Source organism: Hevea brasiliensis, chromosome 2, assembly GCF_030052815.1.
Source record: "Hevea brasiliensis isolate MT/VB/25A 57/8 chromosome 2, ASM3005281v1, whole genome shotgun sequence".
Classification (NCBI taxonomy): Eukaryota; Viridiplantae; Streptophyta; class Magnoliopsida; order Malpighiales; family Euphorbiaceae; genus Hevea; species Hevea brasiliensis.
Window position 1 is genome coordinate 124,333,668 of NC_079494.1, and position 14,789 is coordinate 124,348,456.

Consider the following 14,789-nt stretch of genomic DNA (forward strand, 5'->3'; position numbering starts at 1 on the left):
CATTCTGCCTTAAGGTGTAATACCCCTATGTTCGGTAATGCGTTCTACTGTTCCGGTGACCAGTGTTGTCCGGACAGCTAGGATGCCTAGAACTACACTTCGATATGAGTGAGGAGACATAAAATAATGAAATACAAGAAAAGAAAATACAAGAAAAACAAAGGAAAAATAATAGCAAAGAAAAATAATCAAGTTAAGAGAGCCGAGAACCCTAGCGATGGGTGACCGCACCGGAAAGTCACGGCGTGGACCGTTGACTAGCCCTGGACTGCGGGAAACCCTGGAAAATATTTTTATGACTCAAATAAATATTTATTGAAGTATAAATATCATTAGAAATATCAAAGAAAAATTAAATAATTAGTACAAAGAAAAGTGAGAAATCGAAAAACAGACAAAACCCGGTGTTACTGAAAAATCGGGAATGCAACCCGAACAGGGGCATTGTGGTCATTTGACACTCCGATTTGTCTTTTGACCTAAATGTCCATTAAAAATACATGATATTATATTTGGAAAATGTTATGAAAAATTAAATTGGTGGTACATAAATTAAATAGCAAAAATTAGGAGTTAAATATGGAAATTGAAAACTTGGATTATTATAATGTTAATGTTAATTAGTGGAGCACTAAGTGGACACTTAGTGGACCACTTAATCTGCATTTGGACAGCAGATTCATCCTCTTCTTCAACCTCTCAAATTCAGCCGAAATGCTCCCAAAAAAGAACTCCATGGCCAAAGCTTCCAATCTCCATGCATGAACTCCAATCCACCATTTTAAGCCATAATTTCTTCACTTGTTCTTCATTAAAGTTGCTCTACATAGCTTGGGCAGTAGATAGGCAGCAAGAAGATCAAGTTTTGGTGAAGTTTTGAAGAGTTTCCAAAGTGGTAAGTAGGTATTTTTGATGCTTGCTTCATTAAAGTTTGTGTGGGTGTTATGGGTACTTGAATTGTGGAAAGAATTTTGGAGTTTGATGTTCTAAGGGCAATGTTTATTTTTGGCAGCCATGGAAACTCCTTAAGGGCAGTTTATTCTTGCTTGTAAATGGTAGATTAAAGGATTGAATAAATGTTTATGTGTATGGGTAATCATTTGGGTGATGTATATTTAGAATATGTAAATGTGAAATGAAATTTAAAGCTTGGAAATTAATGGAATGTAAATGTACCATTGTGGCAGTTTGTTAGCTCTTGAGGAATGCTGGAATTCATGCTTGGTTTATGAAATAATGATGTTAAAATGTGTTGGTTGTTATGGCAGTTTGAGTACATGAATGATGGTGTGAAGTTGGACATGTAAATGAGCATGAATTGGTGATTGAATTGTTGTAAATTGAGTTGGACAAATTATGCACTTGTTGGTGCACATTGAATGTAATTGTAAGCTGCCAAAATGACCTATAATATGTTGTAAATTATGTTTAGGTTGTGGTACAACCAGAATTGATTTAAATGTTAAGTTTGGTGAGTGTTAAAAGCGATGCTTGATGTGTATGCAAGAATTTCAATAAGGCAGTTTGAGTTTTAGGCCTAGAACTTTAATTGTGTGGCTCCAATTGGTATGAGACCAATTGAAGGTGAAACTAGGCACAAAATGTGCCAACTTCCATGAAGAAAGCTTACCAAAATTCTGCTTGCAAGGTAGCTTGAAAAATGACCAAATCCGGATTAAGTGCAAATGAGGCTTGAAAATTGACCATTTGGGCAGCAGTTAGTGTTTAGGCCATAACTCACTCAAAACAGGTCCAATTGACCTGAAATTTTAACCGTAAATAGTTAAGACCCATATCTACAAGTCTTATGAAGAAACCAAATCCCAGAAATGACCATAAGCAAGTCAAAAAGCTTGCACAAGTTAGGATCCAAAAACTGGCCGAACCTAAAATGACCTAAAGTGACCTAAAATGACCAATTTTTGTGCAATTTGACCAGCAATAGTAAAATGACCATAACTTGGTCTACATAACTCATAATGACCTGAAATTTTGCCCCGCATTCCATAAGACATAGATCTAAAAGTTTGTAGTTTTGACCAAAATTCGAAAACTGAGGGAACTAGGTCGTCCGGCTAGGTCAAACTAGTATCCCGGAATCCAACAAATTGCAAGAAAATGCAGTATACACGGAAATGAATTTGGTAACATGTACCAACCCTAAAAGACTATCGAATGTGACATATTAATGACATTAAAACCTAAATTATCTAGAATGTACCAAGGGTCGACATAGTAGGTTGACTAAGCGAATAAATGAATTCAGTGAATTAATTATCAAGCATTATCGTTAGAGACAGTTTAAATGAGTACTGAAACACTTCAAATTGTGTTTCTCAGTTAGCAAAGACTCAGGGAGGGGAAGGAAACACTGAGTCAGAGCCAAGAGACAGTTATCAGAGGTTTGTGCATAATAAGTATTTCTTTTGAATTTTTCAATTGAAATAAATTATGATTATTTCTATGTTATTGTTTTAAATTGTGTTTGTGCACAATAAGTTTGACTTCTCATTTTCTACTTAAAAATTTAATTCAACATTATAGTTTTAAATTGTGTCCGTGCACAATACTTTTATATTCACTACTTTTACTAACAAATTTATTTGGAGAAATGAGTTATGAATAATTTTTTATTGCTTTGGTTTTGGGAATACTATTTGAAAATTATTGTGTTACCAACCTTGCAAATAGAAATTTTGAGATAAAATGTGATTTATGGTTTGTATGAAATATTATGATTTGAAATTGTTTTGATTCACACTTGGCATGACACTGTTACTATGTTCCTCCTCCATTTATGGGGTGAGTGTGATATATTCCTCCCTCTTTGACCTATCAGTCTAGGGTGAGTGTGATTATGTTCCTCCCTCTTTGACTTCCCAGTCTGAGGTGAGTGTGGATGAGTACTCATTATTCAGCTAGCTTCCTCCCTCATTGATTTCGATTATTGGGGTGAGTGTGTCTTGTCGTGGTGTACAACACGGCATGTGTGGAAAAAAATTGTGTCATGGCCTAAATTATGTTATCGATTGGCAATATTGTATTATTCAGTTATTTGATCGAATTGTGTTATTGATTTGCAGAACGGTATTATTCAGTTATTTGATCGAATTGTGTTATTGATTTGCAAAACGGTATTATTCAATTACTTGATCAAATTTGTGTTAGATGAATTTTGTAAATTGTGAAATGGAATTGTGAATCATTTGATTTGTGAACTGTCAATAAAAGATTTATATATAGCATTTCAAATTGTTATTGTGCACCACTGAGTAAATTTTACTCAGCGATAGCTTTTCATTGCTATCGCAGGTAGACAGACTGACAGGGCAGTAGACTAGGCTGCTAGTACATTCAGTGAGAAATCATCGGGTATATTGAGTATACCATATTCTGCATTTTATATTGTAATGTATGTTCACTGTATGTATATAGTGTTCTTGGTTTTGAGCAGTTGTAAATTAAAATTGTACATTAAAGTTGTAAAATAAATTATGAGTTATTTGGACTTGTAAAAATTGTATTATATTTCTTGTATCTCAGTCTTTGAAAAATTATTGTGGATTTGTGTTGAATTATGCTAGAGTTTGAGATTGAGAAAAATATTGAAGTGCTTTTTACAGGTTTTTGAAGAACTGTTTTATCCAAATTACGGAGGGCACTTTGCCAAAATTTTTTTACAGAAATTACTAATAGTCTAAATGTGTTAGTTAATTCACCTCAGTTCAAAAAGGTTTTTAACACCTGTAAATAGTGCTCACCACTGTAAAAGAAGTAAGAAAAGTTTTTGAAAATCCCTTGTAGTGTATTTAATGGGTTATCAGTAGGCGAAGTTGGTAATTCATTAGGTATACTACGGGATCATATTATGCCTTACAGAGGGGTAGGGTGTGACATAAGGCCTCAAAGGCCCACTGCTTTTGATCTCTGAAACTTTCTAGCACAAACCTGTTGATAAACAGTTTCACAAACTGGGTCCATGACAAACCTTCCATCTGAGGTAATATGTAGTCATTCATCCATTGTCTAGGCATAGGCCCCATGACATGCTGCACACACTCTATAAGTCTCCTGTCAGTCAACTGCAACTCCGTCCCTACCTATCTGCGGGAATCCAAAAATCAATAAGCATCATTTGACACATCATAAGTACCCGGCACCAACTTCTTGAAATTAATTATTTGTTTATAAGGTTCCCCTCTTGGTGCGGTGGACTGCTGCTGTTGGGGAGGGTGGACCATATATTGTGCCATTATATCGATGGTTCTCTATAAACTAGCTAGAGTAGCTACCATTGGGTCCATGGGACCCTGAGCCATAAAAGACTGATCCTGAACTGGTGGCAGCTGCTCTTCTACTAGAGCTGCTCTAGGCCTCTTACCCCGCCTCCTTGGGGCAGGCGCCTTATCCTGTGCTGACACCTCGTTAGGCACATCTGGTTCTGGTGCTGTAGCAGCTCTTCTCCTTCTACGCATTTTTCCTGAAATTCAGTAGCATTAGCCCACAAAAATTCAAAATGGCATGTTACACAGCTCGATAGACTCATATTTACTCACAATTATATAAAGCATAAACTAGAAGTAAAGATGACAATGCAAGACGAATGTGGACCCTATTCTCCGCATGTGACTCCTAGTAGACTCTTCCCAACACTTTAGACAAATATTCCCTATGAATCTAGAGCCTAAGCTCTGATACCACATTTGTCACGACCCAACCTATAGGCCGACCGGCACTAGGGCCTGGGCTAGTCTAAAGCCTCCGAGGCCCGTAGTAAGCCTAACTATTCCTCAACCCAACTCTAAGGCCCATTTGGGCCCAATTTCAAGAATTCAACCTGATAGAGTTCGATCATAAAATGGACCATACAATGGAGAGTTTTTGACTCACCCAACCTGTAAACACAAATATAATCATCTGGGGAGTTTATCTCACGCTTCATATAATCATGATGCCATAAAAATAAATGGGAGCTCGGCTCCCTCATCCAGTCCAACATATATACTTTTAATAAGTTTACAGGTCCAACATGGCAAATATATTACAGACCCAAATCAAATAAATATTTCTAACACATGCGAAATTCTAGGAGTTAACAGAATTATACAAACATTACAGACATTAATAGATGACCTACGAGGGAGAGAGGCAGGTTAGAACTCAACAAGAAATCTCCTGTATCCTAGAAAAAATATGGTGAACAGGAGTGAGTATTCGACTCAGAGAGTAAAATATCAATTTTAACCATAATCTTTATAGCTATCTAAAGCTAATGCACCCTATGAAGTGAAATGCAATATCGTCATAATTTTCATTCAAATCACATCAAAAAGGCAATTTAGAGCACTCACACACCCGATAATGTCAAATAATACATATATGGGAGCTGATCCCTTATATAACCCTCTTAATCCAACATCTGCCAGCAAAGATCTCAAGCTAGACTTTCACTTAATAAACCAAATATGGGGTCCCAGCGAAGATCTCAAGCCGTGTTTATCCCGAAGGATCGGGTCCCAGCGAGTATCCCTCAAGTAGTGTCTACCCGTTCTGTCCATATCCAGTATCATATCACACGCACGCCAACGCACGTACACTGCTCCAAATTACTACAAACAACACCCATGACAATTCATTAATTAATAATGTAATATAAAACGTGCCTAGTATTTAACTACATAGATATATACATATAAGTGATGCCTGAGCATGCTTGAACATATAGTAATATCGAAATTACAATTAAAATTAATATTTTACTCATAGACTTAACCGCAGTCACTGTGGTGGCTGAGCGGAGGAGGAAGGCTGTCCCAGCTCACCTAACAATTTTATTATAATTATTTAATACATTTTACTCAATACAAATTGAGAAAAAACCAAATATATTCTAAGTTGTATAGAAAATTCGGCAGAGTCTCCCTTACACTTAGAACCTACCCAACCTGCAAAAGAACTTAAAACGCACTTCTATATCCGCAAACCATACATCCACAACTCAATCACATCACACAGCCCCTCATGGGCCCATCCAAACAATCATCAATCATAATATGTAAAATTATAGTTTAGTCCTTATAATTGACCCTTTTGCAAAAACTACCCAAATAAGCTCTAAAAATTCTAAAACTTTGCCCCGCGGTCCTTAGCAATATTACTAAACTAATGCAAAAGGAATTATAATTTTCTAAGTTACCACGAATATTTTATGAATTTTTAATCCCATTCAAGCACTAGATAATTAAGAAAAAGTAAGGTTCAGGTTTACCTAAGCCGATTCCGACCTCGTGGACGCGCTCAAGATGTCTGACAACGGTGGGGTAGCCAAAATCTCGATCCAATTTCAAGATTTTTTTGGTAGCCTGTCTGTCTGGCCGAAAATTTATAGACCCGGACAACCATTGAATTTTCATGAATTGAAGGTACCTACACGAAGCCCACAACACGGGGATTAGTACATAATTTTTACAAAATTTTCTAAGCTCATTTAGTGCTTGGAAAAATACTACGAAGTTTCGTGGCACCCATCGAAAAACGGTGTCAAAAAATTTTGAAATTTATATTACCGCGAAGCTCTCGACAAGTGGAGTGCTCCGGTACTCTCGGTTTTCTTGTGAGGTTCACGGTTTGCGGGAAATCTAGCCCAAAATTCGAAATGGGCTAAAACTTTTCAGATAAAAATTGGGCAAATCGCTCGTTGTATTTTAGTGTTCTTGGTGTCTATGGAAAGCTTTCGAGGTGTAGATGAGGTTTGATACAAGACCCTGCCCAAATGGTGGCCGGATGGGCCAAATTTTGGCCGGGAAACCGAAACGACCAGCGCGAGCAGGTGGGTCTTCGCGCGACATTTTCGGCCACCTGGAGCGTTGGCCAGCGGCAGGGAAGAGGCCTGGAGGTGTGTCGGCGAGCTAGGGAGGGCTGAGTGGCGGTTGGCCGGCGAGGGGAGGAGGGAGGAGAGAGAAAACGGGAGAGACAGGAAGAGCAACGGGGGCGCACGGAAGAGGAAAGAAAAAGAAAAATGACTGGTCCGATTCGATTGGTCCGATCTGATCCGGTTTGATTCAAGGTACTCGAAATTAAATTTTTACTATTTCTTTGGACAAAAAACGAGGCCAAAAAATTTCGAAAAAATTCAAGAAAACTCAGAAAAATTCGTAGAGTCCAAATATATTTTTAGTTTTGCCACGTGGTATTTAAATTAATTTTTAAAAATCATCAAAATCTTATATTTTCGGAAAATCGAACCCGATTTCTAAAATCCGAAAAATTTCAAATAATTTTCTAAAATTTAAATAAAATAAAATATTAATATTTATTCACAAAATAGTAAATTTAAAAATTAGTGGTGTTACAAATTATTTGACTATAATTTTAAATTACGATTTGTATCTGTTTAACGACTTCAACATTATAATTGGGATAATTGTGAATTAAATTATACATAAATTAGTATTTTTGTTATGTTGTGCACCACTGAATCATTATACTCAACGATGACTTTTTTATTGCTATCGCAGGTAGAGAAACTAGTAGAGCAGCCGAGTGAGCTGCTAAATACTACAACACTGCCTTTGAGATTTTGCGGGTATAACATTATACCCTTACTGTACATATTTATTTTGATGTATATAACTGTATGTATATATTGTAAATTGATCTTGAGTAATTATACAGAATTTGTAATAATATTATTTTGAATTTTCTGATATAAATTTATATCGATGAATGAAATGTTTTAGTATTAGTTTTGAACATAATTGAGTTGAGAATTGACTTGAAATGTGGAGTTTGAGAAAAATTGTGTTGATTTGAGTTGTGATGGTGGTTGATTTTGATGAAATAAATTATAGGAAGTGCTTTTCTACAGGTCAAAATTTTTTATTTTACTTAATTACAGTCGACACTCTGCCGAAATTTTTACAAAATTTGCTGAAAAATAAAAATGGTCAAAAATTTTATCTAACTTTAAACTTCAATTAAACGTTTTTAATATCTGCTTGAAATGCTCACCACCTTCAAAAAGTAAAAAAATTATTTTAAAATCCCTTGTAGTGTATTTAATGGTTTATCTGTAGGTGAAGTTCGGTAATTCATTAGGCATACTACTGGATCATGTTATGCCTTACAGAGGAGTAAGTTATGACAAGTACGATTTTATGTATAAAGTAATCATATTTAAATTTATATAGAATTAATAAAAATATATACAATGAATGTATAATTTTAAATATAATTATATATAAAATTCATTTTCTTGTGATATCGAGCTTATAATTATAAACATACTCTTATGAAATTTACATACTACTTACCAGCTTTTATGAGTATTGGACCACGACATAAATGGTTAAGAAAGGGGTTTTTTTTATGCTTATTTTATTTTTTAGTATTTTATTTTTTACTTATAAGAATGAAAATAATTTATCTTAGCTAAAAATATTTATTAGCCAAATAAAATATATTTTAATCTTAACAAAACAATTGCAGAATTTTAGTTTTAAAAATATTATTTAATATTTTTTAAATTAATATATTTAATTAAGTTTTTTTTTTTCAACAGAAAATTTAACATCAATACTAAATAAGCTCTCAATGTCAAGAAGAAAATGGTAACACATATATACCCCCAATTAAATTCGTGCCATATTTGTGAAAAATGAACAAATCTTTGTAAAAAAAGCTAATTTTTCTATACCAATGACTCTACTTGTTTCTAAGAAAATAATTTATATATAAAAAATATTTTCATAAAAATTAATAAAAAATATTTCCGTCATTTAATTGTAAGAATAGATGTAAGTGATTATGAGTGGGTCAATTGACGCCACTCAATTTTTTTAACAGACGCGCGTGCGCGCGCGCATACACACACACATATATATATATTAAACTACTTATATAATAAAATTAAAAAAAAAAAGTCAAAACCTATATAGTAATCTCTAAAAATGCATCTCTTTTTCTCTATGACTCTTCATTTTCTAACTTTTATATTTATTACTTCTTATATTCACAAAATCACAATTTTTTTTATCTCTCATATCTTTTTTTTTTTTCTTATTTCGCATCTGTAACAATTGACCATTTTTTTTATTTTCATTTTTGTGTTAATAAAATTATCGAACAAATTCAATTTTATAAGATAAATTAAGAGAATTTGTTATCTTATTCAAAAGCTAATTCAAAAGAAGAAAAATCTAATGTATTTATTAGATTATTTGCTTGTGAAAGTGTCATTAAGTTACAATTGTAATTTTATAATGAAAATTGTAATTTTATAATGAAAATTGTAAAAATTACAATGAAAATTGAAAAAACTCAATTACAAAATTGAATGAGAGATTAATTGTATATGATTATTTGATTATATATATTAAGAAAAATATTTTGGATAGCATTGATTGCAAAATTATAATTTCCCTCCCATCGAGAGTAAAACTCCCTAGTTTCCATCTTTAATTAAGACTGGTGCTCGTGAATTAAATTTAATTTAGCTAACTACACTCGGAGGGGTAAATTGTATACCACAATACCGACTTAAGCCTAAGGATGTGTTTGCTTGAAGAATAAAATTTTAAGCATCAAAATGTTAACCCCAGTGCCGATCCGACAGTATAAATATTAATTAAAATAAAAATTAGCCAAATATTTTAAAGTATAGTCATAAAAGTATCATTATTAGCCTTATACCAGAGGCCCACGTAGAGCCGAGCAAGGTAAACCATGCTTGTTTTCTTTTCAATACCTTCATCACACCAATATATCCATGCGTCAACAAACTCGGAAAGGAAAAAGACCTAACGAATGGCGTAATTTAAAAAAAAAAAAATTAAAAAAGCTCATCGAACAAAAGAAGAATAATCTTTTAACAAAAATCCGTCGATGGATGAAGCCAATTTCCGTCATTATGCTCCACAATCACATTCCTACGCAATTGCATAGTATAAAGAATATATGGGCAATCACATCTCAAAAACTAAGAGACACAGTGGGCTCAGATCAGGTAAAATAGACTGCAATCCAAGCTTGTCGCAACTTGCAACCCTTCCTCTCGCATTGACTTTCGAATTTTAACATAAAATAATTTATTGTGAAAAAAAAAAAAAAACACCCCTCGAAGATTGCTACACCATATAGTTAATTTGCAGGCCCATCATCTTTTCTGACCCACTGTCTAACTTGTTTTCTTGAATTTTGTATTCTCTGCTTCCTCCTGCCAAAGTTCCTGTGCTTACCGGAGCTCGGTCTATTTGAAGAACCCCCAGAATTTGTTTCCATGGATGCTGTTGAGTCTCTTTGCTGTTCTTCCGTGGTTTCTTTATTCAACGCCTGGGTTGGCAATGTTACTGGCCGAGGAAGATACATACCAGGCAAAACAACTAGATCTCTTTTTGGTTCAATTATGCCACTATTTTCTTGCTGCAGTTTTAGTATGGCCTCAAATTTCTGTTTTCTAATCTTCTCTGAATCAGACTGGAGTAGTTTCACATCTTCAATTTCCGTTCTGTCAGAGCTCTGAGATCAACAAGAGTCAGTGAATCAACATCTTTATCATCGATTAAACTAGTTAAAAACACAACAGCAAAGGATACACTCCAACAAAAACAAAATCTAGCATAGATTTTACAAGTCCATAATTGCCAGGTAAAAAAACTTGAGACTATCACCCTGCTTTGTGCTAATGTAAATATCATCAGCAAGAGCTGGGATAGAAACAAAAATAAGCTGATGAGTTTTGACTCGGTAGTACTAGAGCCACTTTCTTTCTCTGTAATGTTACAAATTCGAACATTAGTTGGAGCCCTTTTTCTCTCTCTTAAAAAAAGCAAATAAAAAAGAAGAAGAAGATAAGCAAAGCAGAAGTCTCAACTTTGAACAAAATCTACATCAGTGATTATAGATGGGATACCAATTCAGAGAAATTCGTTCCAACCAAGCTGCGCACATGTTCAAAATCCTTGGTATGAAAAACCTTGCGGCAAACTGGACAGTCCCCCATACTTTCTTCCTCTAAGCCATGAATGTGAATGTCTAATAACACAAGTTCAGGACACGAAATTGATATCATGTTAGAAAGGTGTTCTACACAAAAAACAAATTGCTGAAAATAATGGAAATATCTAGGAATATAGTTAGGAGAGATGACAAAAAAAGGCATGTGGTTGAACATGAACAAGTGAATGTGAACTCATCTAACAAAATGTTCACATCAGTGAGACAGCAGTTTTTACTCATAATGAGGAGAATAGCCATAAAGAAGCATCATCTCTTGACAAATAGCAACAATACTAGAAACTAACAACTGGAAGCCCATATGCAATATTTATAACCTGATGAAACAATTAATAGTGTTCTACAAAGCTTCTTGAGACCACAATAACAAGCATGCCAGTAAAATCAATATGCTTCATGACATGTTTATAACACAACGAAACATTAATATTTTATGGTATACAACAAAAAAAGGAACTGATTTCTTGGGCTGAGGCATGTCTTGTGACATTCTACATATTCATCCTCAACCCCCAACCATAAAGAAGCATCATCTCTTGACAAATAGCAACAATACTAGAAACTGACAATTGGAAGCCCATATGCAATGTTTATAACCTGATGAAACAATTAATAGTGTTCTACAAAGCTTCTTGAGACCACAATAACAAGCATATAATCAATATGCTTCATGAGCGTTTATAACACAACGAACATTAATATGTTATGGTATACAGAATCATGAATTTGCCAAACAAAAAAAGGAACTGATTTCTTGGGCTGAGGCATGTCTTGTGACATTCTACATATTCATCCTCAACCCCCAACCACAAAGAAGCATCATCTCTTGACAAATATCAACAATACTAGAAACTGCCAATTGGAAGCCCATATGCAATATTTATAACCTGATGAAACAATTAATAGTGTTCTACAAAGCTTCTTGAGACCACAATAACAAGCATATCAGTATAATCAATATGAAATATATAATCTTGACCTTTTAGACATCCTACCAGGTAGCCAGATGAACCAATCAATAGTGTTTTATACAGGTTTTTAGACAACTAGTCAAATTGTAGCACTAACATAGGCATAGAATATTAAAAAAATGCTTACATCTGACAAGTGTCAAGTTTGTTTTGTATTTCACATAAATGACCAGTCCCCAACCCACCTATAATAAATGAATCTCTTATGCTTAAGGAAATGATTTTTTGTTACTAAATTGTCCCATGAAACTTCTAGTTAAGCTTGGATATTGTTAGCACACCTTAAGTATTCACCCAAACATACCATTCTGATTTCCCCTGTCTCTGATGGAATGCAGAGATGTGGTAGATGAGATGTTAATGTTGCTTTCTTTCTCTTTTTGGATCCAATTCCACCAATTCATGATGCATTCACTACCATTGGGAGAATATAATACATTACTTCCATAATCTTGTGCAGGAAAAAAGGAAGGGGATAAGGAGTGGTGCCCCAAATATGCCAAATTCAGACAGAACAAAAGAATAAAGAATTCTACCAGTGAAAGCAATGGAAACAAGACATCAGCTTCATAAATGGTAAGGATTCATTCTCTTCGTCTTCTAGGAGCAAAGGGTACAAACACAATGGACAATTGCCATCTGGGTGATTCATAATAGAGAGCTTCTCCACTGCTTCCTGGAAATACATCTCAATCAATCTTTGCAAATACATCATTCAATCAAAGGAAGAGGAGAACAAAAGAGTGTTACCTAAATGATCTTCAACAAAATTAGCAGACAATTCCAATATATGTCAATATCAATAAACTAAGTAGTAATGTAATAATCAACTTCCACATTCAGGCACAAGTTTAATCCTGAGGATTCCTCCTTTTTTTTAAAAAAGAAAATAAAGGTAAAGAGACGATAAAGTTCATAATAAAGAACAAAAACAAAGTAGCAAAAGAATAACATTGATTCTAATAGTGAAAAATAAGCAAATCATGATATCTCCTGTTGATGCCTACAGGTATTTACTTCATATAATCACCATTATACTTGAAGAAAACTACATGCATTTATGACAATTAACAATCCCTTAAACGATGTGGATATCAACTATCAGGTCGCTAATGCAGTTTTCTCAATTGGGTGACATCATGAAGTATCAATACCAATAGGCAATACGAACAAATTGTCGCAATAATTACCTCGCAAAGTGCTACAATCATCAAACATGAGAAGAGTTCACATGCTTTGTCTTGTATGCTTTTTATTAGATGCTTCTGCCTTTGTTCATCAAGCCCCTTGGATTCTATAAGATCAATACTGGGTGGCTCCTTTGGATACTACCACAAGCAATCAGGCTAGAATTAGTGCATAAATAAATAAAACCCTAGTTGTCGTTACAAGATATTATTCGACTATACATGACCTTGACATAACAAACAACTGCCCAGGAGAGGGAGAATCCAGGGAATTACAGAGAAACATAAGTTGCATTGCAAATACCTGGGAACCTGCTCGTATCCCAATAACTGCTTCCACAAACTGCACAAAAAGAACGATCAAGATAAACACCACTCAAATAAATGAATGGACGTAAAATTGAGAATACTTCAACAAGTGTTCATGCAACCAATAGCGTATTTGTACAATGACCTCAAATATCATAATTTAAAAGAAAAAATTAATCATTTTAACAGCTATCAAGTTACAACCTAGTATACAACATATCTTAAGCTAAACAATCAACAACACCACCAGTGAAGCTGGTCTAGGCAAATGAGGATTAATTTTTCATAATATTAATGTTTTTGGGTTTCAGAATTAGGTGGAACAGAAATCCAATTTCGTGAATTGTTTTCAGAATTACAATGGTCCGAACCCTAGATATTAAAATTAGGGCAAGAAAAGAAGAGAGAGAGAGACCTGTTGGGAAGAGATATCGGCGGTTCGTGGCTTGATGTGAACGTGAAGATGGGGAGGGAAAGAATCTAGAACCACACAATCGTCTCCGTACACCGCTTGCACCGCTTCCACTTCTATCAGCACTTCTTCTTCTTCGGCCATCTTTTTTTGGCAATCCTTTCTGCAGGTAGAGAGGGAAAGGGATAGAGAGAGGGCCTTGATGATTCTAGAGGAAAGTTGGATCATGAGCTGCTACCATGTCGTCTAGCATTGCTAGGCACGGCGATGGCTGGCGCAACTAGCGAGGACCGTGAGTTATAAATAACCGTCACCACTGATTTTTTCTTTTGACTGAAAATTAGATTTTCATTAATAGAAAAAATACATGAGGTGGCTATGGGCCAAAGGCCCAAACAACATCGAAAACAAACAATCAAACCTCAGATCAGCTCCAGAGCCCGGCCCAGTAAATGAAAGCCTCCAGAAACCAAACTCTATCAGAACGTTCAGTATTACTCCGCCCTAACCCGTCACAGAAGCACAACCAGCTTCAATAAAGAACCCAAATCAAAACCACAAGCACCACAACACCGCAAAAGCCAAAAAGCTGGAGAAATCAACATCGCGCCATCTTCACCCGAAGCACAAAGAAGCATACATCTTAAATATTTAGAAAACCAAAGAGTGAACTCAAGTCATTACCTTCTCTGCCATTTGAGAAGATGGTGAATTCCTCTTGAGAATTCATTAATTATATGAGTGTATATAAATGATTAAGTTACTCTATATAATAAAATAGTTAGCCATTTTAATATATCGAATATCGAGTATAATTATATAATTATCACTTGATAATTAATTATTATTAATTTAGCATAAGTTTAATTATATAATTTTATGAGTGGTTGAAATATG

The 14,789-nt window shown here is 34.6% G+C and overlaps 1 protein-coding gene across 1 annotated transcript; it reads right to left on the reverse strand.

Annotated features, from left to right (window-relative positions):
* Window positions 1–9,842: 9,842 nt before the first annotated feature.
* On the reverse strand, window positions 9,843–14,222 carry LOC110635821 (uncharacterized). The gene is made up of 7 exons (XM_021785296.2): window positions 13,896–14,222; window positions 13,476–13,514; window positions 13,175–13,312; window positions 12,521–12,660; window positions 12,289–12,398; window positions 10,910–11,031; window positions 9,843–10,515 (listed from the first exon to the last, which is right to left on the reverse strand). The coding sequence occupies exons 1-7, from the start codon at window positions 14,118–14,120 to the stop codon at window positions 10,138–10,140; spliced, it is 1,152 nt and encodes a 383-aa protein (XP_021640988.2). The 5' UTR covers window positions 14,121–14,222; the 3' UTR covers window positions 9,843–10,137.
* Between the last annotated feature and the right edge of the window lie 567 nt (window positions 14,223–14,789).